At 46.3% G+C, this 27,120-nt stretch overlaps 1 protein-coding gene across 7 annotated transcripts in view; it reads right to left on the reverse strand.

Annotated features, from left to right (window-relative positions):
• Positions 1-27,120, reverse strand: part of LOC115119090 (serine/threonine-protein kinase 11-interacting protein-like) — a 50,522-nt gene that overhangs the window by 17,116 nt on the left and 6,286 nt on the right. For 5 of the 7 annotated variants that reach the window (XR_010464925.1, XR_010464927.1, XR_010464928.1 and 2 more), the window contains exons 9-22: positions 26,953-27,056; positions 25,902-25,991; positions 25,738-25,779; positions 25,407-25,583; positions 24,971-25,052; positions 24,420-24,890; positions 23,998-24,230; positions 23,657-23,767; positions 22,407-22,620; positions 13,611-13,783; positions 10,389-10,758; positions 8,053-8,162; positions 7,280-7,377; positions 6,268-6,446 (exon numbers count right to left, since the gene is read on the reverse strand). Coding sequence is in view for 4 of the 7 variants with exons in the window: in XM_065023774.1 (XP_064879846.1) it covers positions 6,268-6,446; positions 7,280-7,377; positions 8,053-8,162; positions 10,389-10,758; positions 13,611-13,783; positions 22,407-22,620; positions 23,657-23,767; positions 23,998-24,230; positions 24,420-24,890; positions 24,971-25,052; positions 25,407-25,583; positions 25,738-25,779; positions 25,902-25,991; positions 26,953-27,056 (2,454 nt within the window). In the remaining 3 variants the exon portion in view is untranslated. The other 2 variants (XM_065023778.1, XM_065023783.1) reach the window with 2 other exon arrangements.

A 27,120-nucleotide genomic window follows, 5' to 3' on the forward strand; every position in this document is an offset into this window, starting at 1 on the left:
GCCCTAAGGGACTCTTCACCCAAATTACAAATATCACTCAAGATGCTAATTGCTGTTGCTGATAAGAAAACAAATCATAAAATGTTGATTATGTTCCCATGTATCCATAGATGAGGTCCATTTGTAATTTGAGAGCACTACCCCTTAACTTGATAGTTAGTGAAGGAGACAGGAACAGTTTTCCATTACCAGGAATGCAGTGTCTGGATCCAACCCACACAACCAAACCAAAACACTCCTTCCATGACCATTTACGAGCATCGCAAACCTCACCAAACTACTTACCAGACAGACCACATATTTTTACCCACTGTAGGTCTGTAAGGGGCAATAAGGGCATTTAAATTAGCAAGAGACATTGTTCAGACAAGTCTTTGATTACATTTTTTACATTACATTTACATTTAAGTCATTTAGCAGACGCTCTTATCCAGAGCGACTTACAAATTGGTGCACTCACCTTATGACATCCAGTGGAACAGTAGTGCATCTTAAATCTTTTAAGGGGGGTGAGAGGGATTACTTTATCCTATCCTAGGTATTCCTTAAAGAGGTGGGGTTTCAGGTGTCTCCGGAAGGTGGTGATTGACTCCGCTGTCCTGGCGTCGTGAGGGAGTTTGTTCCACCATTGGGGGGCCAGAGCAGCGAACAGTTTTGACTGGGCTGAGCGGGAACTGTACTTCCTCAGTGGTAGGGAGGCGAGCAGGCCAGAGGTGGATGAACGCAGTGCCCTTGTTTGGGTGTAGGGCCTGATCAGAGCCTGGAGGTACTGAGGTGCCGTTCCCCTCACAGCTCCGTAGGCAAGCACCATGGTCTTGTAGCGGATGCGAGCTTCAACTGGAAGCCAGTGGAGAGAGCGGAGGAGCGGGGTGACGTGAGAGAACTTGGGAAGGTTGAACACCAGACGGGCTGCGGCGTTCTGGATGAGTTGTAGGGGTTTAATGGCACAGGCAGGGAGCCCAGCCAACAGCGAGTTGCAGTAATCCAGACGGGAGATGACGAGTGCCTGGATTAGGACCTGCGCCGCTTCCTGTGTGAGGCAGGGTCGTACTCTGCGGATGTTGTAGAGCATGAACCTACAGGAACGGGCCACCGCCTTGATGTTAGTTGAGAACGACAGGGTGTTGTCCAGGATCACGCCAAGGTTCTTAGCGCTCTGGGAGGAGGACACAATGGAGTTGTCAACCGTGATGGCGAGATCATGGAACGGGCAGTCCTTCCCGGGAGGAAGAGCAGCTCCGTCTTGCCGAGGTTCAGCTTGAGGTGGTGATCCGTCATCCACACTGATATGTCTGCCAGACATGCAGAGATGCGATTCGCCACCTGGTCATCAGAAGGGGGAAAGGAGAAGATTAATTGTGTGTCGTCTGCATAGCAATGATAGGAGAGACCATGTGAGGTTATGACAGAGCCAAGTGACTTGGTGTATAGCGAGAATAGGAGAGGGCCTAGAACAGAGCCCTGGGGGACACCAGTGGTGAGAGCACGTGGTGTGGAGACGGATTCTCGCCACGCCACCTGGTAGGAGCGACCTGTCAGGTAGGACGCAATCCAGCGTGGGCCGCGCCGGAGATGCCCAACTCGGAGAGGGTGGAGAGGAGGATCTGATGGTTCACAGTATCGAAGGCAGCCGATAGGTCTAGAAGGATGAGAGCAGAGGAGAGAGAGTTAGCTTTAGCAGTGCGGAGCGCCTCCGTGATACAGAGAAGAGCAGTCTCAGTTGAATGACTAGTCTTGAAACCTGACTGATTTGGATCAAGAAGGTCATTCTGAGAGAGATAGCGGGAGAGCTGGCCAAGGACGGCACGTTCAAGAGTTTTGTAGAGAAAAGAAAGAAGGGATACTGGTCTGTAGTTGTTGACATCGGAGGGATCGAGTGTAGGTTTTTTCAGAAGGGGTGCAACTCTCGCTCTCTTGAAGACGGAAGGGACGTAGCCAGCGGTCAGGGATGAGTTGATGAGCGAGGTGAGGTAAGGGAGAAGGTCTCCGGAAATGGTCTGGAGAAGAGAGGAGGGGATAGGGTCAAGCGGGCAGGTTGTTGGGCGGCCGGCCGTCACAAGACGCGAGATTTCATCTGGAGAGAGAGGGGAGAAAGAGGTCAGAGCACAGGGTAGGGCAGTGTGAGCAGAACCAGCGGTGTCGTTTGACTTAGCAAACGAGGATCGGATGTCGTCGACCTTCTTTTCAAAATGGTTGACGAAGTCATCTGCAGAGAGGGAGGAGGGGGGGAGGATTCAGGAGGGAGGAGAAGGTTGCAAAGAGCTTCCTAGGGTTAGAGGCAGATGCTTGGAATTTAGAGTGGTAGAAAGTGGCTTTAGCAGCAGAGAGAGAAGAGGAAAATGTAGAGAGGAGGGAGTGAAAGGATGTCAGGTCCGCAGGGAGGCGAGTTTTCCTCCATTTCCGCTCGGCTGCCCGGAGCCCTGTTCTGTGAGCTCGCAATGAGTCGTCGAGCCACGGAGCGGGAGGGGAGGACCGAAGCCGGCCTGGAGGATAGGGGACATAGAGAGTCAAAGGATGCAGAAAGGGAGGAGAGGAGGGTTGAGGAGGCAGAATCAGGAGATAGGTTGGAGAAAGTTTGAGCAGAGGGAAGAGATGATAGGATGGAAGAGGAGAGAGTAGCGGGGGAGAGAGAGCGAAGGTTGGGACGGCGCGATACCATCCGAGTAGGGGCAGTGTGGGAAGTGTTGGATGAGAGCGAGAGGGAAAAGGATACAAGGTAGTGGTCGGAGACTTGGAGGGGAGTTGCAATGAGGTTAGTGGAAGAACAGCATCTAGTAAAGATGAGGTCAAGCGTATTGCCTGCCTTGTGAGTAGGGGGGGAAGGTGAGAGGGTGAGGTCAAAAGAGGAGAGGAGTGGAAAGAAGGAGGCAGAGAGGAATGAGTCAAAAGGTAGGCGTGGGGAGGTTAAAGTCGCCCAGAACTGTGAGAGGTGAGCCGTCCTCAGGAAAGGAGCTTATCAAGGCATCAAGCTCATTGATGAACTCTCCGAGGGAACCTGGAGGGCGATAAATGATAAGGATGTTAAGCTTAAAAGGGCTGGTAACTGTGACAGCATGGAATTCAAAGGAGGCGATAGACAGATGGGTAAGGGGAGAAAGAGAGAATGACCACTTGGGAGAGATGAGGATCCCGGTGCCACCACCCCGCTGACCAGAAGCTCTCGGGGTGTGCGAGAACACGTGGGCAGACGAAGAGAGAGCAGTAGGAGTAGCAGTGTTGTCTATGGTGATCCATGTTTCCGTCAGTGCCAAGAAGTCGAGGGACTGGAGGGAGGCATAGGCTGAGATGAACTCTGCCTTGTTGGCCGCAGATCGGCAGTTCCAGAGGCTACCGGATACCTGGAACTCCACGTGGGTCGTGCGCGCTGGGACCACCAGATTAGGTGGCCGCGGCCACGCGGTGGGAGTGTTTGTATGGTCTGTGCAGAGAGGAGAGAACAGGGATAGACAGACACATAGTTGACAGGCTACACAAGAGGCTACGCTAATGCAAAGGAGATTGGAATGACAAGTGGACTACACGTCTCGAGTGTTCAGAAAGTTAAGCTTACGTAGCAAGAATCTTATTGACTAAAATGATTAAAATGATACAGTACTGCTGAAGTAGGCTAGCTGGCAGAGGCTGCGTTGTTGACTATGTAGGCTAGCTGGCAGTGGCTGCGTTGTTGACACTACACTAATCAAGTCGTTCCGTTGAGTGTAATAGTTTCTACTGTGCTGTTATTCGGGGCTAGCTGGCTAGCTAGCAGTGTTGATTACGTTACGTTGCGTTAAAAGAACGACAATAGCTGGCTAGCTAACCTAGGAAATCGCTCTAGACTACACAATTATCTTTGATACAAAGACGGCTATGTAGCTAGCTATGTAGCTAGCTACGATCAAACAAATCAAGCCGTTGTACTGTAATGAAATGAAATGAAAAATGTGATACTACCTGTGGAGCGAAGCGAAATGCGACCGGATTGTTGAGTGCGGAAGTTCTGTTCGGTAGACGTTGGCTAGCTGTTGGCTAGCTAGCAGTGTCTCCTACGTTAAGGACGACAAATAGCTGGCTAGCTAACCTCGGTAAATTAAGATAATCACTCTAAAACTACACACTCTAAACTACACAATTATCTTGGATACGAAGACAGCAAAGACAACTATGTAGCTAGCTAACACTACACTAATCAAGTCGTTCAGTTGAGTGTAATAGTTGTGCTGCTAATCGGTAGACGGTGGACTAGCTAACGGTGGACGTTAGCTAGCTGGCTAGCTGCAGGGCAGTGTAGACTGCGTTAGGACGACGAAATACGATAATTACGCAATTATCTATGATACAAAGACGGCTATGTAGCTAGCTAAGAAGAAATTGCTAAGATTAGACAAATCAAACCGTTGTACTATAATGAAATGTAATACTACCTGCGGACCGAGTGCAGATGCGACCGCTCGCTCCAACCCGGAAGTACAAGACCCGGTTGATTGACTTGGTGACCTGTACTGACTCCTCCGGAATATCAAGTTAAGACTTCTTCCTAATTTCAATAAAACATTTTCAAACCCAGTGAGCAGTGGACAGATCTGTCCCTACTAGCTTCTTCTCCTTCGGGTAGTAAAACCACATCCGAGTTTCCTCACAGTCCCAGACCCTTTCCTTCTCCATGTTTGTAGCCCTCACCACCGACCAAGCCAGGCGTGACCACATCTGTTCTGGGAATGTCAGCCCCGTCTGAAAACTGCTTTTGTTATAGTAAAGGTATCCTTTGGTTCTTTCCCTGAGACAAATATTGTAACAGCTGTTATGGGGGCAATATCAGAGCTCTGGACCAAGTTTTCAGGCACATAATAAATAGTTCCAGTTTCCTCAAGGGGAGGAAGAGCAGGGCAGACTAGGAGTGAAGGCCGGAGATGAAGGATGGTGCCAAAACCTCATACCAACGAGTGGAGCACTGAAAAGGCACCTAGTTATTTATCTCCCACCCCCTCTCTCCCTCTGCCAACTGGACAGGACCAGCCATGTCTGTCTGTAGCACATACCTCAGAACCAGGCCTACAACCAGGCTCAACTCTCCTGTTCCTCCTCCTCCTTCCTCAGGAACACAACAGAGGATATTCTAAGACGTATAGGAGATGATCCAACTGGAAGGCTATAGCAGAGCCCTGTGACAGCCTCTCTCTATGGGGCCGTTCAGCTTTGCAATACAGAGTCCAGGCCCAGAATTGGACTGACCTAGCCGGCTATGTGGTCCCAGTGACTGAAAAGCTGGACCCGTCCTCAGTCGTTGAGAGGAAGGAGAAAAATCATCTTTGACGAATCCAGACAAGGACATAACCTCCGAAACAATTATTCCAACAGGCCTCACAGTACAAGAAAAGGACCACCTCTAGGCAACCTAGAGCATAGACTTGGAAGAGAAGAAGAGAACTCTAATGAGGTCTATTATGCCCTAGGATGTACAATGGCTCTACACAACATAGACTCACTGACAATATGACCCCCTTTGAGGCCAGAAATGAATCTTCGATTCTGGACCCTCACTTTCAAAGGCAGAGGGAATTCCGAATAAGAATCTGAGGACATCTGGACCATACCATCACTTTCAGAGGCAGAGGGAATTCCAACTAAATCTGAGGACATTGGACCATACCATCACTTTCAGAGGCAGAGGGAATTCCAAATAAAAATCTGACGACATCTGGACCGTACCAGATTAGCTAAAGAGCCGATCTGGAAAACGGTCAAATAATGACTGGATTATTGATACGACTGAATGAAAACATGGAGTCCCCACAGATAAGACAGGACAGACTCAGGTCCACAGAGCCTTAGCTGAAGACCGTTTGGCCATGGTGCTTCCCCTTGCTACCAAAGGGACTCCATTAAAAGAGTACTCTAGTGAAGTAGTGAGGAGTAGTTGTGAGAGTCAGAGAGGGGAGTGTTGATCTAATAAAACTCAGCTTTCCTCTCTCTCTGCTTCTGGTCTTGCCTTGCTGACAGGCTAGGCAGGGTGTAGTCACTGTGAGCAGAGGAGCATGTGAATAACATACTGAGAGGGACGAGAAAGAGAGGACGAGAGAGAGGAGAGAGCGGATGGAGAGAGCGGATGGAGAGAGCGAGACGGAGGGAGAGAGAGCAAGAGAGGGACATATTGTCCTAAGAACGAGTACGCTCCGCTCTAATATCCCCAGGAGGAAGGGCCTTAATTCATGAGATACAGATGCATGCAACACATGTGCAGTGTGTGTGTGTGTGTGTGCGGGGGGGGGGGGGGGGGCTGTGTCTTGCCTGTGAAGAGGCTGAAGAAGCGTTTGCAACGCACGCTGTCCCGTACTAGCAGGGTGTAGGCCACAGGCCCGTCCTCAAACTCCATGTGGATACTCTGGGAGCCCAGTCCCACCTCCAGGTAACTCAGCTCTGTGATTCCACGGCTGTCCCTCTTCTGCAGCCAATCACAAGGCTGCCCTCTGCAAGGAAAAGAACAATGAAGATGGGAAAGTGTGAAAGTATTATTTTACTTGCATGTTTCCTTGAGTCTACTCACGTTTAAGGTGTATATGTTTTTGTTTGAGCATTGTTTGTTTCTGCAATTTGTCAGACAGCCACAGACAACCAAATCACAGATTGCACCTTTAAAAAGCAGTGAAAGGTCATCATAAGAATATCACACTGTTGCGCAACCAAACTTGGCCGTTACACAACTTCCAGGGCGTGCTCAGGATAGCGGGGGTGTGGCCTTCTGGGGTCAGAATCCCAGTAACTTTATAGGGACCGTCGCAGCATGAGACTCAGGCCTGTCCAACACCGTACTGCTCACACTCCTGGGAGGAAGCGGAGGCAAGCCAACATGCTTTTGATGAGAAAAAAAGCCATTGATTACAGGGCTTACAAAGTCCTTCATATAGTGTTCGCACTATATCAGAGGGAACGTGGAACCACTGATATAGGACATGGGAGCAGTAGCTGGGGAGATGTCTTTGTGGTGGCCCTACACCAGGGCCGTAATGGGTTTGAAGATGTGGCCTAGAAAGTCTGTTAGTATTGGGATGTGGTGGGTTACATAAAGCTGTGGTGATCCTATAGTGTTGGTCTGCTCCCTACCACAGCTGTTGCTTCTGTCCCCATAAATGTCATATATAGCTTTATAGATTAAACTGTAGTCTACAGACCAAATGCCTCTACAGACAATACCTTCATGACAAGCACTGTGACCACATAATGGGTACTTGAATGTTTATTTTTATTCCAGCCTTCTCTTGTATGATTCTCTTCAGTGTGACAGGTCAGGTGGTTAACTTACTCCATGTCGGATGTCACTTCCAGGAAGTAGATGCGTTGATCAGACACCACCAGGAACGAGGGGAACTCCACCGGATCACCAAACTTCACGGTCGACACCTACAACAAAGATAAGATGTGGAATCTTGAACGTGTGTACAACACTTAACTGCTGCAAATAACTTTCCCTGAGGAAACTGATGACTGCATTCAGAGCTCTTCTTAAACAGACTGTATAAGAACAGATCAGTTCCTGTTTAAAAAACACCTAGAGTAAGGTCTAGCAACAAAGTCACATCAATCTTCATTGAATACTGTGTAGGCCCAAAAATAAAACAGTTGAGCTGTTGAAAGAGAAAGAGAGCCAGAGGGGAGAGAAGCACGAGTGACAAGATAAATAAACATCAGATGAATGAGCATGTTATGAGCTGGATCCTCTGTCTCCTGCTGGGGTTGCTTGTGTCCTCTTGGCTCCTCGTCCAGGTGTCCTGAGCAGTAAACCAATACCCCTCCGCTCCACAGGGCTCCCTGCATGCATTACACATGGAGGAGCTCATCCAAGGTCATGGTGTGATGGGTGGGGGTGGTGATGGCGATGAAGAGATGGGGGGGGTGAACAGGACAGCCAGAAAACAGCTAGGGGCACAAAAGCAGCCCGGAGCAGATCACAAGAGCTGGAGTCGACCGGTTTTGGCTGGGTTAGCAGTTCATGGAACTTCTGAACAGAACTGCTGTGACCGGATTCAGCCAGGTCACTGAACTGTTAACCGTTGTCAGAACATTGGTTCTGCTAACCTTGAGAAAGGAGTGGAGCTCCTCTTCCTCTTCAAACACCTCCACATCTAGGAAGAGCTTCAGCCGATGGTCCACCGCCTCATAGTCCTCTGAGAGAAGGTCCAACTGGCCTACAGACACACAGGTCAGAATAGTGTTAGGGTAACATTTATAACCAACACACTGGGACAGCAGTTAGCTTATAACCAACACACAGGGACACCAGTTAGCTTATCATAACCAACACACAGTGACAGCAGTTAGCTAAGCATAATCGACACAAAAGGTAAAGCAGTTAGCTTATCATAACCAACACACAGTGACAGCAGTTAGCTAAGCATAACCGACACAAAAGGTAAAGCAGTTAGCTTAGCATAACCAACACACAGTGACAGCAGTTAGCTAAGCATAACCGACACAAAAGGTAAAGCAGTTAGCTTATCATAACCAACACACAGTGACAGCAGTTAGCTAAGCATAACCGACACAAAAGGTAAAGCAGTTAGCTTAGCATAACCAACACACAGTGACAGCAGTTAGCTAAGCATAACCGACACACAGTGACAGCAGTTAGCTAAGCATAACCGACACAAAAGGTAAAGCAGTTAGCTTAGCATAACCAACACACAGTGACAGCAGTTAGCTAAGCATAACCGACACAAAAGGTAAAGCAGTTAGCTTAGCATAACCAACACACAGTGACAGCAGTTAGCTAAGCATAACCGACACACAGTGACAGCAGTTAGCTAAGCATAACCGACACAAAAGGTAAAGCAGTTAGCTTAGCATAACCAACACACAGTGACAGCAGTTAGCTAAGCATAACCGACACACAGTGACAGCAGTTAGCTAAGCATAACCGACACAAAAGGTAAAGCAGTTAGCTTAGCATAACCAACACAGACACACAGCACTAGTTTACAAACAGTACAGTTAGTATGCAACAGCTAACATACCCAATAACATTTTGGCTATGTAGTCTCCCTACTTCCCCCTTTAAAAAATATATATTTTCCAGTTATTACCTTGTCAGATCACTATAAAAACTGATAAAAGGGATGGGTTTCTCATAAATGAACATATAGATTTAAGCCTCCCTCCCACTAAATCTAAACTGTCTCTAAACTGTAGTTTATGTTGTCGCTGTGTAGTAAATCTAACTTGGCATAGGGCTGCTGGTCCATTTAGTGCAAGGTGACACACATACACCCCAGAGACAATAGATAGTAACTAACTGCCAGGAAACTGGCATATTGACTTTGTGGCCATCATTCACTAGGCCTCTCTGAATCTGGTCCAATGCTACATATATCACTGAGCGGAAGTGTCTATAGCTAAAGCAAGAGTATTCAAATGTTGCATTTACACCTGAGTCTTTCCACTCAGTTCATCTCAACGCGTCTAACATTCCCTTTTTGATGAGCGATATTCAGATCAATGTGTCCCAAATACATGGAAATCAGATCAGAGTTGTTTTTCATCTATATGTAGTAAACTGGTGTTAGACTAAAGGACTTGTTCAACAAAATAGATGCGTCTTCATCCTCTCAGAAGTTGTCTCAAATTAGCGTCAGCTCAGCGGCTGATGAAGTGCTTTGGGATGGGTCTCTGCAGTGGCGTGTGGTTTTTAAACAAGGATTCCATGTTGTCAGTCATTCAGCATCTGTCTGTTACAGTATACCACAGAGGGAAATATAAAGGTCTATTATACTGTGTATATACAGCATTTATACCCCCTCTCCTCTCTCCATTCCATTGCTTCTCTGTGGATGCTAAAGCATTCCTTCCTCTCCCATCAGTTCTAATAGTAACGGTCTTACTAAACCATATGAGATCTTACTGTAAGACCCACAGACAGAGGGGGCCAGCCTGGGAGACTGTCACCAACGTCAAATAACCTCCTATGGATTGTTGTGTTATACTCGTTCTTGCAAAATCAAAATATGCATTTCCTCCTTGTCTCCTATCACTAGGGCCGTGTTTTGGACTATCACCTCACATGACCTGGATTTGAACCTTTATTTTAAGCCTTTTCCAGAAATGTGAATTACACCAAAAATGAAAGCAATTGTCTGAGGATGGTGCTGGACCGATTAACATAAGGGGAAAAAAGGGGGCCATTTGATGAAAAATCTTTAAATAAAAGGTTCAAATCCAGGTCATGTCATCACTTCTATTTAAGGATAATATCCATTTTATGATTTCATCTGATGGCTGATAAAAACCAAAGGACCCAATCAAACAATGTTATTTTGTTCATGCCTTTCATGCCTTTCCCCATCACAATACACATATGTTATATCTTAGCAATAACATTGGTTATTGCAGAAGTATTCAAAATGATATATTATGACCACCTGGACTGGCTTGTTCTGCATGCTGATCCTGGGGTCCAGGTGAGGTAGCACTAACAGTATAGCTGTAGCTCCCTGCTATACCTCCATTACTCTGGCCCTCTGTACTGTAGAAGCTGGCAGGTTGGGACAGGCTCCGGTCACGGCTCTGGCCCTCTGTACTGTAGAAGCTGGCAGGTTGGGACAGGCTCCGGTCACAGCTCTGGTCCTCCCAGGTCTCCCCCAAGGAGAAGGAGCTTCCCTTGGCTGAGAAGAAGGAGGTGGGGTCCTCCATGGAGATGCTGGTCTGGATAGTGTCCTGGGTTGAGGCCTTCATGGCAGGGCTGCTGAAGTGGCTGGCCCTGGCAGAGGAAGGACCTTCCATGGTGGGGTCCTAAAAACAGAGGGAGGGGGAATATGGGAGATTTGACACTACGGCGGGGCCTGAAAGCTGATTGGGAATACTTGGTCTAGGGTAATCAAACTGGGGTACGCGCAATGCCGTCAGGGGTACGCCAAATAAAAATGTGATTCACATTTTAAAATACTTTTTTTTTTAATTTTCAAACAGTCCATTTAGAATTTCCAACGGGGCTATACATTTGGGTGAGTTTTTTCCCCCCCTCGCCCGAGTAGCCTCGTTTCACTGCCAAAAAATGTAACGATCTCATGTTCAGCGAGATAACACATTGTTAAATACAGGTAGCCTAGTCAAATAATTAACATCCAATCACATTAACCGTTAGTCTCTCACGGGAATTCCACTAACGGTCCGTATGTAGCCAAAACGTAGCTGCTGCTCATGCCGTTTGCTGGTGGTGGTTAAAAAAAGTAAGGCCCGCGTCCATAGAGACACATACCAGCTCTACTGGTAGTACTGCTACTACCAGCAGTACTACACCTGCATCTGTCGACGACAATTTGTTCTGCTTCCACGAGCACATCCAATGCTAGCATCAGTAATTCTACATTTGTTGTTAGACCAGGTAGCATGGACACTGACAGTTGTGAATCTGATGCAGCCAAAGAGCTACTGCCCCCTTACCCGGGAAAGCACGGAACAGACAGGGATGTTGGACCATCGAAGAGGCGCAAATATAATGAACTACATTGATTTGGGGTTCACTTATATTGGGAGTAGTGCCTTTCCTCAGCCACAGTGTGTTATATGTGCAAAAGTACTATCTCACAACTCGATGAAACCGTCAATCTCACGCAGACATTTAGAAACAGAACATGCCTATTTGAAAAATAAGCCACAGGAGTTTGAGCGAGAATTAAGACGTTTGATTAGTAAAAGCAACAGATACCATTAATAAGAAGGGGCTAGAAGCGTCTTATATGGTGAGCTACCGAGTGACTAGGACAGGCAAGACCCATACTATTGTGGAGGACTTCATTCTTCCTGCTGCCACGGATATTGCTGGGGGAAAGGCCCCAAAAAACTAGAGACAATGCCTTCATCAAACAACACTGTTTCACGATACATCAGTGACATGGCAGGAGATGTTTTGAAACAATTACTGCTTCACAAACAAGCCAGTGAATTCTATGCATTACAGCTGGATGAGTCAACAGACGTGGCGGGCCTGGCACAGCTCCTGGTATATGTCTGTTACAGCTGGATGAGTCAACAGACGTGGCGGGCCTGGCACAGCTCCTGGTATATGTCTGTTACAGCTGGATGAGTCAACAGACGTGGCGGGCCTGGCACAGCTCCTGGTATATGTCTGTTACAGCTGGATGAGTCAACAGACGTGGCGGGCCTGGCACAGCTCCTGGTATATGTCTGTTACAGCTGGATGAGTCAACAGACGTGGCGGGCCTGGCACAGCTCCTCCGACCTGTTACGTTTGTGGGGGGTCAATTAAGGAAGACATGCACGTGCAAGCAGTTGCTTCCGATGCTACTTGGGTACACTGTAGCTTCCGATGCTACTTGGGTACACTGCAGCTTCCGATGCTACTTGGGTACACTGCAGCATCCACCGAGAGGCTCTTGCTGCCAAGGGAATATTTTCTGCATTATGCAATGGTATGGGCAGTGACCTTGTACCGCTTCTACAACATACTGGTGTGCTGGTTATCATGGGGCAAAGTATTTACACGTTTAAAAAAATAAAAAATAATTGAGAGACCAGCTTAAAGTTCTTTACTGACCATAATTTTCACTTGTCTGACCACTTGCATGATGAGGAGTTTCTCACACGACTGGCCTACCTGGGTGATGTTTTTTCTCGCATGAATGATCTGAATCTGGGATTACAGGGACTCTCCGCAACTATATTCAATGTGCGGGACAGAATTGAGGCTGTGATTAAGAAGTTGGAGCTCTTCTCTGTCTGCATTAAGAAGGACAACACACAGGTCTTTCCATCATTGTATGATTTTTTGCGTGCAAATGAACTCAAGCTTACGGACAATGTCAAATGTGATATTGTGAAGCACCTAAGCAAGTTGGGTGCGCAATTATGCAGGTACTTTCCTGAAACAGATGACACAAGCAACTGGATTCATTATCCTTTTCATTCCCTGTCTCCAGTCCACTTACCGATATCTGAACAAGAGAGCCTCGTCAAAATTGCAACAAGCGGTTCTGTGAAAATGTAATTTAGCCAGATTTCTGGATTGGGCTGCGCTCAGAGTATCCTGCCTTGGCAAATCGCGCTGTTAAGACACTGATGCCCTTTGAAACGAAGTACCTATGCGAGAGTGGATTCTCAGCCCCCACAAACATGAAAACTACACAGGCACAGACTGTGTGTGGAAAATTATTTAAGACAGACTCTCTCCAATACAACCCAACAGAGTTATGTGCATCCTGTCAAGCACACCCTTCTCATTAACCTGTGGCGAGTTCTTCACAATTTTCAATAAACAAATAAGGTTTTATGTAAGATGGTTAAATAAAGAGCAAAATTACTTTTTATTATCATCATCATCATCCTGGTCCTATAAGAGCTCTTTTCACTTCCCACGAGCCGGGTTGTGACAAAAACTCACTCATTCTTATGTTTTCTAAATGTATCGTATAGCGTGTGTGTGGCAGGCTTAGAATGATTGCAAAAAAAAACAATATTTGAGAGTGCGCTGACCCTGTGCTAGAGGGGGTACGCAGCTGGAGGTTGAATGTTTGGAGGAGTACGGGACTATAAAAAGTTTGGGAACCACTGCCCTAGACTTTAAAAACATGTTCATCATACAACAACATATTTAAATAAATCATAAAGACTATAAAATCTCAAACCTTGTTGCCAGGGTGATTGGGTAGAGGTGTATCTCTGTGGTTGAAGGTAAAGTGTCGGTCAGTCCCGTCTTGGCATGGGGAACCATGGACGGGCGTACTGGTTGAGGGAGCTGATTGGCCAGCCAGCTGGACCACATGATCACTACCACACTCAGGACAGATGACGGTACTTCCTGAAGACGTTGTGTAAATTGACAATTAACAGAAAATAAATACATGGTTTCAAAAGTGTTATACTTCAGTGTGAATTCGTACGCATTGGTAAATTAGTGTATGTTGTAATGGTTTCATTTCTGTACACAAAAAGACTTGTTATAAAAAGGCAAAATTCTGTCCATAATCTGCTCTTTAAAAACAGAGATAATGACTAGATACTTCAGCATTCCCTTGGTGTAGATGTCGTACTCAGCATATAAAAGGAATATGACTAACTACATTCCAACTACAAGTTACAACTGTCAAAAACTGTAGAAATCTGTAGAACAAACTGTCCCTGAGCTCTGGGCATGTCAGAGCATGTAGTCATTTCAGGTCTGGGTTGTTGAGGACCAGGAGAGGAGAGCTAAGCTGATACCAAGTGCTTCAAGCTATCTGTCTCCGCTAATTATAGCGGTTAGTTAGTCGTCTGTGGGACCAGCAGTCGAGTTAAAAGACCAACAGGAATGAAAAGCTACATTTGGCGTGTGAGTGATTTGTTCTGGTAAATTAGTACTTTAGAAAGAGAGTTGATTAAAATAGTTGATAGATAGAATAATATAGATAGAAGAACCTCACAATCACTTTCAACAAAGTTTTGACAGCCAATTTATAAGGAAAAAATGTGGTTGGCTTGGACCATAGCCGTTATGTATGTTGCCATAGTAACTTCAAGAGGCTTTAGAACGACTTGTCATCGGACCTCCGCCCACATGTGTGACGTCTGTCAGGGCAGGAAGATAAGGTGATCCTGCACGCTGCCAGTAGAGCCCTGTCCTTAAGATCAGACCTGGAGATCTCTATCAGAGAGATGGAGATGACTGAACATGAGCAAAATAAAAGGACACACCAACATAAAGTGTCTGAATATGGCGTTGGGCCACCACGATGTGCAAAAACAGCTTCAATGGGCCTTGGCATAGATTCTACAAGTGTCTGGAACTCTATTAGAGGGATGCAACATCATTTATCCATGAGACATTCCATCATTTAGTGTTGTTGATGGTGGTAGAAAGACACTGTCTCAGACGCCGGTCCAGAATCTCTGATAAGTGTAGGGATGGGCGATATGGCCTACAAATCACCTCAATATTTTCAAACTCATGGGCTGATTTAACGATATACAGCTTGATTTTTTAATCTATATTCTCTAATTAAGATTTTTTTTGTACAATTAAAAAGGTTGAATACACTGCATTTCAAACAGTCAGTAATAATCAAATGAATTCAGGTTTGTGAAATTATACCTAGGCTAAATATAAGCCTTCCACAACCAAGACCCACATCATGTCCTATTTGTTAAAATGTTTACCAGAACTAAGCATAACGCACATTCACTAATAATGACTAACTTCTTGTGGCAGGCATTACAGAAAATGAACACAGGTCTAATACAGTGCCTAAAAAACAGAAATACCTTGTTAACATAAATTAGCTCAGATGCATCTTGTTTTTTTCCATTGATCATCATTGAGATGTTTCTACAACTTGGAGTCCACCTGTGGTAAATTCAATTGATATAAGGTCCCACAGTTGACAGTGCATGTCAGAGAAAAAACCAAGCCATGAGGTCGAAGGAATTGTCCGTAGAGCTCCGAGACTGTGTTATTGTCACAGCTCCAGAGTTCCTCTGTGGAGATGGGAGAACCTTCTAGAAGGACAACCATCTCTGCAGCACTCCACCAATAAGGCCTTAATGGTAGAGTGGCCAGACGGGAGCCACTCCTTAGTAAAAGGCACATGACAGCCCGCTTGGAGTTGGCCAAAAGGCACCTAAAGGACTCTCAGACCATGAGAACAATATTCTCTGGTCTGATGAAACCAAGAGTGAACTCTTTGACCTGAATGCCAAGCGTCACATCTGGAGGAAACCTGGCACCATCCCTACAGTGAAGCATGGTGGTGGCAGCATTATGCTGTGGGAATGTTTTTCAGCAGCAGGGACTGGGACACTAGTCAGGATTGAGGAAAAGATGAACGGAGCAAAAGTACAGAGAGATCCTTGATGAAAACCTGCTCCAGAGCACTCAGGACCTCAGACTGGGGCGAAGGTTTAACTTCCAACAGGACAATGACCCTAAGCACACAGCCAAGACAACACAAGAGTGGCTTCGGGACAAGTCTCTGAATGGTGTGGCATGCTTCTAGCATCATATCTAAGAAGACGCGATGCTGTAATCTCTGCCAAAGGTGCTTCAACAAAGTACTGAGTAAAGGGCCTGAAGACTTACAGTACCAGTCAAAAGTTTGGACACACCTACTCATTCAAGGATTTTTCTTTATTTGTACTATTTTCTACATTGTAGAATAATAGAAGACATGAAAACTATCATATATAATAAAATCATGTGGTAACCAAAAAAAGTGTTAAACTAAAATATATTTTACATTTGAGTTTCGTCAAAGTAGCCACCCATTGTCTTGATGACAGCTTTGCACATTATTGGCATTCTCTCAACCAGCTTCATGAGGTAGTCACCTGGAATGCATTTCAATTAACAGGTGTGCCTTGTTAAAAGTTCATTTGTGGAATTTCTTTCCTTCTTAATGCTTTTGAGCCAATCAGTTATGTTGTGACAAGGTTGGGGTGGTATACAGAAAATAGCCCTATTTGGTAAAAGACCAAGTCCATATTATGGCAAGAACAGCTCAAATAAGCAAAGAGAAACGACAGTCCATCATTACATCAAAACATGCAGGTCAGTTACTGCGGAACATTTCAAGAATTTGAAAGTTTCTTCAAGTGCAGTTGCAAAAACCATAAAGAGCTATGATGAAACTGGCTCTCATGAGGACCGCCATAGGAAAGGAAGACCCAGAGTTACCTCTGCTGTAGAGGATAAGTTCATTAGAGTTACCCGCCCCAGAAATGGCAGAAACTCAAATATTAAATATTTTGATTTGTTTAACACTTTTCTGGTTACTACATGATTCCATATGCGTTATTTCATAGTTTTGATGTCTACACTATTATTCTACAATGTAGAAAATAGTACAAATAAAGAAAAACCTTTGAATGAGTAGGTGTCCAAACTTTTGACTGGTACTGTATGTAAATGTCATGTTTTTTTTCTTCAATAAATTAGCAAACATTTAAAAAATAAAAAAAACTGTTTGTGCTTTGGCATTATAGGGTATTGCGAGTAGATCGATGAGAAAATAAAAAAAACAATTTAATCAATTTTAGAATAAGGCTGTATGGAAAAAGGGATCTGAATACTTTCCAAAGGCACTGTAAACAATCACTTAAGCACAAGCCCACATGCTTATGAGTAGCCAGCTAATCTTTATATTTATATTCCAACTTAGATCTAAACTCAGCAAAAAAATAAAATGTCCTCTCACTGTCAACTGTGTTTATTTTCAGCAAACTTCACATGAGTAAATATTTGTATGAACATAAGATTCAAGAACTGGGACATAGTTTGATAGACTCTGGTCTCCACTATTCAACTATATTTCAAACTGGACAGAGTGAACGGGGTGACTAGGGAAATGCGCAGATACATGTTGTGTAAGGTACTGTAAAACCTAAAAACGCATTATTGGCCCGTCGTCTCAGCGAATGCTTGAAATAGCTGATAAGAACCTTGATAGTGCTGCTGCAAGTGTTCTATGTTTTTTTGTGCGTTTTTATTTTAATTTAGTTTTTGAGTACGTGTGCGTATGTATGTGTGTGTGTGTATGTACGTACGTATGTATATATATATGCACCAAGGAAAATAAATAGATTAAGAAAAATAAATGTTTTTATTTGACTTTATCATTCATTTTAATTGTATTTTTATTTTTTCAAATGTATTATTATTTATTTTATTAAATTATTATTTTTTTTAAAGCCTGTCACATCTGTGAATGTGGAATGTGTTTTGTTGGTTGATTGAAAAACAAGAAAACTTAATAAAACTTTAAATTGAAAAAAAAAAGAACTGGGACATAAACTGAACAAGTTCCACAGACATGTGACTAACAGAAATGGAATAATGTGTCCCTGAACAAAGGGGGGGTCAACATCAAAAGTAACAGTCAGTATCTGGTGTGGCCACCAGCTGCATTAAGTACTGCAGTGCATCTCCTCATGAACTGCACCAGATTTGCCCATTCTTGCTGTGAGATGTTACTCCACTCTTCCACCAAGGCACCTGCAAGTTCCCAGACATTTCCCAGACTTTTGATGTTGGCCCTAGCCCTCCGATCCAACAGGTCCCAGACGTGCTCAATGGGATTGAGATCCGGGCTCTTCGCTGGCCATGGCAGAACACTGACATTCCGGTCTTGCAGAAGATCAGCCATACTGCTCGTTCTGTGCGTGGTGGCATTGTCATGCTGGAGGGTCATGTCAGGATGAGCCTGCAGGAAGGGTACCACATGATGGAGGAGGATGTCTTCCCTGTAATGCACAGCGTTGAGATGCGCAGACTAGCTGGCTGGTGTGTTTACGGACATATTCAATCAATCCCGATCCCAGTCTGCTGTTCCCACATGCTTCAAGAGGGCCACCATTGTTCCTGTTCCCAAGAAAGCGAAGGTAACTGAGCTAAACGACTACCGCCCCGTAGCACTCACTTCCGTCATCATGAAGTGCTTTGAGAGACTAGTCAAGGACCATATCACCTCCACCCTACCTGACACCCTAGACCCACTCCAATTTGCTTACCGCCCAAATATGTCCACAGGCGATGCAATCTCAACCACACTGCCCTAACCCATCTGGACAAGAGGAATACCTATGTGAGAATGCTGTTCATCGACTACAGCTCGGCATTTAACACCATAGTACCCTCCAAACTCGTCATCAAGCTCGAGACCCTGGGTCTCGACCCCGCCCTGTGCAACTGGGTACTGGACTTCCTGACGGACCGCCCCCAGGTGGTGAGGGTAGGTAACAACATCTCCACCCCGCTGATCCTCAACACTGGGGCCCCACAAGGGTGCGTTCTGAGCCCTCTCCTGTACTCCCTGTTCACCCACGACTGCGTGGCCACGCACGCCTCCAACTCAATCATCAAGTTTGAGGACGACACAACAGTGGTAGGCTTGATTACCAACAACGACAAGACGGCCTACAGGGAGGAGGTGAGGGCCCTCGGAGTGTAGTGTCAGGAAAATAACCTCACACTCAACATCAACAAAACTAAGGAGATGATTGTGGACTTCAGGAAACAGCAGAGGGAACACAACCCCTATCCACATCGATGGAACAGTAGTGGAGAGGGTAGTAAGTTTTAAGTTCCTCGGCAAACACATCACAGACAAACTGAATTGGTCCACCCACACAGACAGCATCGTGAAGAAGGCGCAGCAGCGCCTCTTCAACCTCAGGAGGCTGAAGAAATTCTTCTTGTCACCAAAAGCACTCACAAACTTCTACAGATGCACAATCGAGAGCATCCTGTCGGGCTCCGCCTAGTACGGCAACTGCTCCGCCCACAACCGTAAGGCTCTCCAGAGGGTAGTGAGGTCTGCACAACGCATCACCGGGGGCAAACTACCTTCCCTCCAGGACACCTACACCACCCGATGTCACAGGAAGGCCATAAAGATCATCAAGGACAACAACCACCCGAGCCACTGCCTGTTCACCCCGCTATCATCCAGAAGGAGAGGTCAGTACAGGTGCATCAAAGCTGGGACCGAGAGACTGAAAAACAGCTTCTATCTCAAGGCCATCAGACTGCTAAACAGCCACCGCTAACATTGAGTGGCTGCTGCCAACACACTGACTCAACTGCAGCCACTTTAATAATGGGAATTGATGTAAAAATATATCACTAGCCACTTTAAACAATGCTACTTAATATAATGTTTACATACCCTACATTATTTATCTCATATGTATACGTATATACTGTACTCTATATCATCTACTGCATCTTTATGTAATACATGTATCACTAGCCACTTTACACTATGCCACTTTGTTTACATACTCATCTCATATGCATATACTGTACTCGATACTATCTACTGCATCTTGCCTATGCCGCTCTGTACCATCACTCATTCATACATCTTTATGTACATATTCTTTATCCCTTTACACTTGTGTGTATAAGACAGTAGTTTTGGAATTGTTAGTTAGATTACTCGTTGGTTATTACTGCATTGTCGGAACTAGAAGCACAAGCATTTCGCTACACTCGCATTAACATCTGCTAACCATGTGTATGTGACAAATAAAGTTTGATTTGATTGCTTGCAATGACAACAAGCGCAGTCCGATGATGCTGTGACACACCGCCCCAGACCATGACGGACCCTCCACCTCCAAAACGATCCCGCTGCAGAGTACAGGCCTCGGTGTAATGCTCGTTCCTTCGACGATACACGCGAATCTGACCATCAGCCCTGGTGAGACAAAAACCATGACTCGTCAGTCATGGTTGGTCCAACGACGGTGGGTTTGTGCACATAGGCGACGTAGTTGCTGGTGATGTCTGGTGATGACCTGCCTTTACAACAGGCCTTCAAGCCCTCAGTCCAGCCTCTCTTAACCTATTGCGGACAGTCTGAGCATTGATGGAGCATTGATTGTGCGTTCCTGGTGTAACTCGGCAGTTGTTGTTGCCATCCTGTACCTGTCCCGTAGGTAGGTGTGATATTCTGATGTACCAATCCTGTGCAGGTGTTGTTACACGTGGTCTGCCACTGCGAGGACGATCAGCTGTCCGTCCTGTCTCCCTGTAGCGCTGTCTTAGGCGTCTCATAGTACAGACATTGCAATTTATTGCCCGGGCCACATCTGCAGTTCTCATGCCTCCTTGCAGCAAGCCTAAGGCACGTTCACGCAGATGAGCAGGGACCCTGGGCATCTTTCTTTTGGTGTTTTTCAGAGTCAGTAGAAAGGCTTCTTTAGTATCCTAAGTTTCCATAACTGTGACCTTAATTAACTACCGCCTGTAAGCGGTTAGTGTCTTAACGACCGTTCCACAGGTGCATGTTCATTAATTGTTTATAGTTCATTGAACCATAAGCATGAAAAACAGTGTTTAAACCCTTTACAATGATTATCTGTGAAGCTATTTAGTTTTTTTACAAATTATCTTTGAAAGACAAGGTCCTGAAAAAGGTACGTTTCTTTTTTTGCTGAGTTTATTTGCTGGCCAACAAGGTAGAACAGTTGAATTGTTATAAAACACCCTTCTGTCCATCTCCAACTGTTTGAACAGCATGCTAGCCCGTCCACTTTGTTCAGATGTTGAACTCAAGTGGCCTATCTTATTTCTCAGAATAAGAACGAGCTGCCAATTCCTTATGTAATTGTGCTTTATGCTTATTGCTCATTTATAAAAGACTAGACAGCATGTATAACGATCTTTGAATAAAATGCTGCTAGCGGAACATGGTACCAAACTGACCATTCATGTTCCAGAATCAATGTTCATCAATGCACTTGTTTTAATAGTGTCTGCTCTGCACGCAATTTGAGGAGTTGAGACAGGTTAACTTCTCTATTACAGTAAAATAATGTCTCAATGTGTTTTCGGTTTCCACTTAACAGATTATGTTAGACTAAGCCTCAAACGCAAATAGCGAGTTGTAACTGCTTATCAGAAGAGGAAGTGATCTCATCTTTGTTGTTGGGGGAGGGGAGAGGGGCTTGATGTGTGTAAACAGAGGTTTCACTCTCGCCAAAATTGTGTTTCTATGGCCTTATTTTGGACTGAAACTTGTCGCCTGCCTCCCCAAATTTTGGATAAGGACTCTGAATTGTTAGGGTGGAGACATAAGCATCTTGTCATTATATATAGATCTCTGGTGTAAATAGGAAGGTGAACACAGCACAGAGGAGCGAAGGAGATAAGACCAAAAATACATGAGAACAAGCAGACATAAACCGCTCATAAAAACTCAAATAAAAACTTGATTCTTGCGATACAGGCATTTGGAATATCCTGTGAAAACATACATTTGAATGAATCAAATTCATTCAATATAAATCGTCCTGCCCTACGTACGTTTTCGATTGGGTTGAGATTTGGTGACAGACACACACCCACCCTTTAAACCCCCTGTGCTCCTTTGAGACACCGCTTTCAAAGTCACTCGGATATCTTCTTCTAGCCATGGTAACCAAAATAATGGGAATGTGATGGTCTGTGTGTGGTGTGTGCATGTGATGGTCTGTGTGTGGTGTGAGTGTGATGGTCTGTGTGTGGGGTGGTCTGTGTGTGGGGTGAGTGTGATGTGTGTGGATGGTCTGTGTGTGTGATGGTCTGTGTGTGTGTGTGTATGTGCTGGTCTGTGTGTGTGTGTGTGTGTGTGTTTTGCACAGAGGGAGAGAGAAGAAAAAAAATGGAATACTAACCCATTGGGGCAGCAGGTAGCCTAGCGTTGGACTAGTAACCGAAAGGTTGCAAGTTCGAATCCCAGAGCAGACAAGGTACAAATCTGTTGTTCTGGCCCTGAACAAGGCAGTTAACCCACTGTTCCTAGGCCATCATTGAACATAATAATTTGTTCTTAACTGACTTGCCTAGTTAAATAAAGGTAAAATAAAATAAATAACTGACATCGGTTTGGATATTGTAATATTTGAATAACTGTGCCGGTCCCTAGCATGCGTGCATGTGTGTTACTGTACGAGTGTGCCTCTCTCACCCAATCCATCTTCTCTGCACTTGTTCTTCTTCTCCTCCTGCTCTTCCAGTCCTGCCCATCCTCTCAATCTCCCTCCGTCCTCCTGCCCCTTCCCTCCCCGCTGTGTGAACTCTGACCCACAGCGGAGACACTGCAGGCAGACACAGCTGGGACGACCCTCCATGACCCGCCGCTCATTCTCCTCCACCACCCGCGACAGGACCTCTGTCAGTGCCTAGCAACAACACAACACCCGCCGTATTTACAATCATGTATTTTCCAAGACATTCTTTGAAACTTTAATAACGGTCCTTGTATTTTCCGATTGAACAGTTGTATGATGACAGGCTACTTCAAATTTGTATTGTACCCACATGCAAGTCCAAACGAGAAAACAGAACATTCCAATGGCTGCTTACGTAAAACACACAAACAACAAGAAAGATCTCATTGGGCATAATGAGCAAGGCTTGACCTGTAGGACTGATGGCAACGTCCATGGAGTACTGACCACAGCCTTGTGGACGTTTTACAACTGTTTGGACAAATTACTACACCCCTGATCTTTCTCTTCGGTAATGATGTGTGTGATCAGTCTCCGGTCTGCAGCCAGTAGAACATACTAACCCATTTATTGATGCAAGTTGCAAGCCAAGTAATTGCGAGACGCAGTATCTCGCAATAGAATGCTGTTTTTGATTGCAGATAGGTTCTGACTCCGTCTGCCTGGTGGCCGACCTACAAATACTGTGCCCCTCTCCTCTCTCTCCGTCTGTCCCTCGCTATGAAAGATGCGAGTGTTTGTGTTCTCAGAAGTACGGCAACTTATCAGTCTCTCCTGTTCCAAGAATACTGAATCTTAGGAGACAATCTTCAAACTCAGAAATGGGAGTCAACACCGGGAGTCGACGTGCAAGGAGTCGAGGTATCAATTCTATTGGAGTCGACACTCTCCAACACTGCGTCATCCTCGTTAACAGTTCGCAAAATGGCAGAGAAAGACAAGCGACAGCAGCGTAGTCCTGTATGGCAATACTTTGAGAAGTTAAATGAGAAGGAAATGCAGACTTTGAGAGGTGGAGTTGAGGTGCAGTAATGATAGTACAGGTGCTTAACCATCTGAAAGGGACATACCGGGATACCCAAAGCGTTGCTAGCAGCAGAGTAGCTGCATTGTGAATTCATGGAGTTTAAAATGGAAAACTGACTTTAAAAAATGTCTGTTTAACCGGTAAGAACATTTTCCATTTGTCACATCCCTATTGTGTTACCTGCAGTGCCTCCTGGGGGTCATCATCCAGCATAACATAGCGTCTCCTCCTCCTCTCTCTGCTGATGTAACGGAAGTGAAGCTCTACCGCAGGAAGAGTTCGCTCCACCTCCTAGAGAGAGAACTATCTTTAGAACAAATACAAAACATATACTTCTTTCATCATTTCAGGCAACAACAAAAATAAAATAAATAAATCACCCCCCTTCCTCTCGACATAATTCCCCTCCCCAACCATGCCTCCCTCCACCACCATCCCTACTCACCTTTCCTTTCCTCTCCTTCCATCCATCCCTCCCTCTCTTTCCTCCCTCCCTCCCCATCATCCCTCCCGCTCCTCACCCTCTCAGTCCAGGTGACCTGGGACATGGTGAACCTCCCCAGACTGTCCAACTCTAGCCGGGCCTGCAACTGACCCCTGCTCATGTCCACCTCCAGGACGTGTCTTGGCTTGACCCTGAGGAACACAGGACACTGGGCCCTGTTCTTCGTCCTCAGTCCATCCTCCTCCTCCTCCTCCTCCTCCTCTTCAGATGATGATAGTACTCCCACAAGCAGGGGGTGACACAGGTCAACTAGAGACAGACGAAAGAGAGGTCAAAGGTTGGCTCAGCGTTGCCCAATCAGTTTCTTTGGAACCCCCCAGTCTTTGCACATTTTGGTTGTATTCCCGCTCTAGCACAGCTGGTTGGACTAGTTGAGGCTGGATGATAAGTTGTCTACTTCAATCAGGTGTGCTACTGCTAGTTCTGAAGTGCTCCTACCTCCCAAGTCCTCCTCCTCTTCTTCTCTGGTGTCCGTGGGTGTCACCGGTGTCCCCTCTAACCCCTGACCCAGTCCCTCTGTCATAGTAGTCTCCAGGGTGGACTCTGTGTGCCCGAGGCTGTGGTCAGGCCACTGGAGGGTGGACTCTGTCTCCAGATCTGCATCCCAGTCTGAGGCCTCCTCCTTGGGCTCAGACGAGAGCAGCGGTGGGGGTAGAACCTCCGGGACTTCCAGCTCTGGAGAAGGGGGCTTAAAGGTGGCGGGGCTCGCCTGGATGGGGCTGTTGTTGGTTGGGGAGGGGGTGGCACAGAGACTGTTGTTGAGGTGTGGAGGAGCTGGCCTGTCCGCCTTGTCTAGGGTGGCGATTGGCGCCCCCTCTAGGTGATGCTGGTAGCGCAGCCAATCCTCACCCAGTTGGTCCCTGAAACTGTCCATGCGTTCAATCTCCTTCTGGTGAGGGAGAACGATGTCTGAGGGGAGAGAGAGGAGGTATATAATATATATACACACACACACACACACACATATATATATACAAGTACATTTTTACCTTGTATAGAGGACTGTGGTCTGGATTCATAGTCATAGTCACTGGGCTCTGAGATGCTAGCCCGTCTCACCCTCACCTTACTCTGAAACAACACAGATGGATATATATGTTATACACACGACATTCCAGAAACATGTTCCTTCTCCTCTGCTTGTATTGATTTGTTCATTCCAAATGGACCTTACCCCGTAGACATCCCCTAGCCCCGTAGACACCCCCTAGCCCCCTTACCCCGTAGGTACCCCCTAGCCCCCTTACCCCGTAGGTACCCCCTAGCCCCCTTACCCCGTAGGTACCCTCTAGCCCCCTTACCCCGTAGGATCTTGATCCCATCATAGGGTTAGTTAAAGCTATTAACATGTATTTCTTCTAGCTGGTCAGGGTTTTAAGAGGTACACAGAGTACAGCCTCTCAGTGAGCTATGTAGCGGACTTACTTTGGCTTTCTTCTTGCATTGTCGTGTCACTCCCACCTCGCTGACCGACAGGCTGTCACTCAACTCCCCGCCCCCGCTGGACACTACTTCCTGGTTACCCCGCTCTGGAGCCCTGGTGATCAAGGGTGAGGCCTGGGACTGGAGCTGCCCAATCAGCTGTCCCGGTTTGGGTAGCACCTGAAGGTGGGGGGGGGGGTCCCACGTTAAGACTATCTGGTACAAAAGTGGCGAATCCCACGAATGAACTTAAAGTGCACATCAACAAGTGACCCAACAAGACTAGAGAAGTGTTGAGTATATGCCTGCTGACCCACAGGAGTGGCCTACTCACTGACAACTCTGAGGAGGAGAGAGGGCTGCTGTCCAGTCTGAGCTAGAGGTGAGAGAGGGGGAGACAATATATTAAACTCGAGGAGGAGACAGAGAATCATGAAAAAAAGACTGGGTCCAAATTCAGCTTTCCGATTTTTCTCCCTCCCTCCCCCTCTCACTCACTCTGAGGTAGGCAGCCTTGGGGGAGAGGTGGCGGACAGTGCGGGTTCTGTGGGTCTTCTGGAAGAACAGTGGGTTGCCCTTAAGATTCAGCTAAGAAGAGACAGAGGCTACAGGTCAGCGGGTCTGGGATAACACTGAGGCTACAGGTCAGTGAGTCTGGGATAACACAGACTACAGGTCAGTGAGTCTGGGATAACACTGAGGCTACAGGTCAGCGAGTCTGGGATAACACTGAGGCTACAGGTCAGTGAGTCTGGGATAACACTGAGGCTACAGGTCAGCGGGTCTGGGATAACACTGAGGCTACAGGTCAGTGAGTCTGGGATAACACTGAGACTACAGGTCAGTGAGTCTGGGATAACACTGAGACTACAGGTCAGCGAGTCTGGGATAACACTGAGGCTACAGGTCAGCGGGTCTGGGATAACACTGAGGCTACAGGTCAGTGAGTCTGGGATAACACTGAGGCTACAGGTCAGCGAGTCTGGGATAACACTGAGGCTACAGGTCAGCGAGTCTGGAATAACACTGAGGCTACAGGTCAGCGAGTCTGGGATAACACTGAGGCTACAGGTCAGCGAGTCTGGAATAACACTGAGGCTACAGGTCAGCGAGTCTGGGATAACACTGAGGCTACAGGTCAGCGAGTCTGGAATAACACTGAGGCTACAGGTCAGCGAGTCTGGGATAACACTGAGGCTACTGGTCAGCGGGTCTGGGATAACACTGAGGCTACAGGTCAGTGAGTCTGGGATAACACTGAGGCTACAGGTCAGTGGGTCTGGGATAACAACGAGGCTACATGTCAGTGGGTCTGGGATAACAATGAGGCTACAGATCAGTGGGTCTGGGATAACAACGAGGCTACAGGTCAGTGGGTCTGGGATAACAATGAGGCTACAGGTCAGTGGGTCTGGGATAACAATGAGGCTACAGGTCAGTGGGTCTGGGATAACACAGAGGCTACAGGTCAGTGGGTCTGGGATAACACAGAGGCTGTCACACAGTAAACTACTGATAAGCACACTTCTAAGTTCTCTCTCTCTTTCACCATGTTGAGACTGTGAAGCATAGACAGAGGAGCCAGCTGGGAGTGATCCAGTAGCAGGTTGTAGGCCAAGTCCAGGTGCTGTAGGGATGACAACTGCTCTACTCCTGCATAGGGTCACAGTCACACACACACAAATCAGACATCTAGGCATCTCATACTGAGACGGGG

This window comes from Oncorhynchus nerka, linkage group LG2 (assembly GCF_034236695.1).
Source record: "Oncorhynchus nerka isolate Pitt River linkage group LG2, Oner_Uvic_2.0, whole genome shotgun sequence".
NCBI lineage: Eukaryota > Metazoa > Chordata > Actinopteri > Salmoniformes > Salmonidae > Oncorhynchus > Oncorhynchus nerka.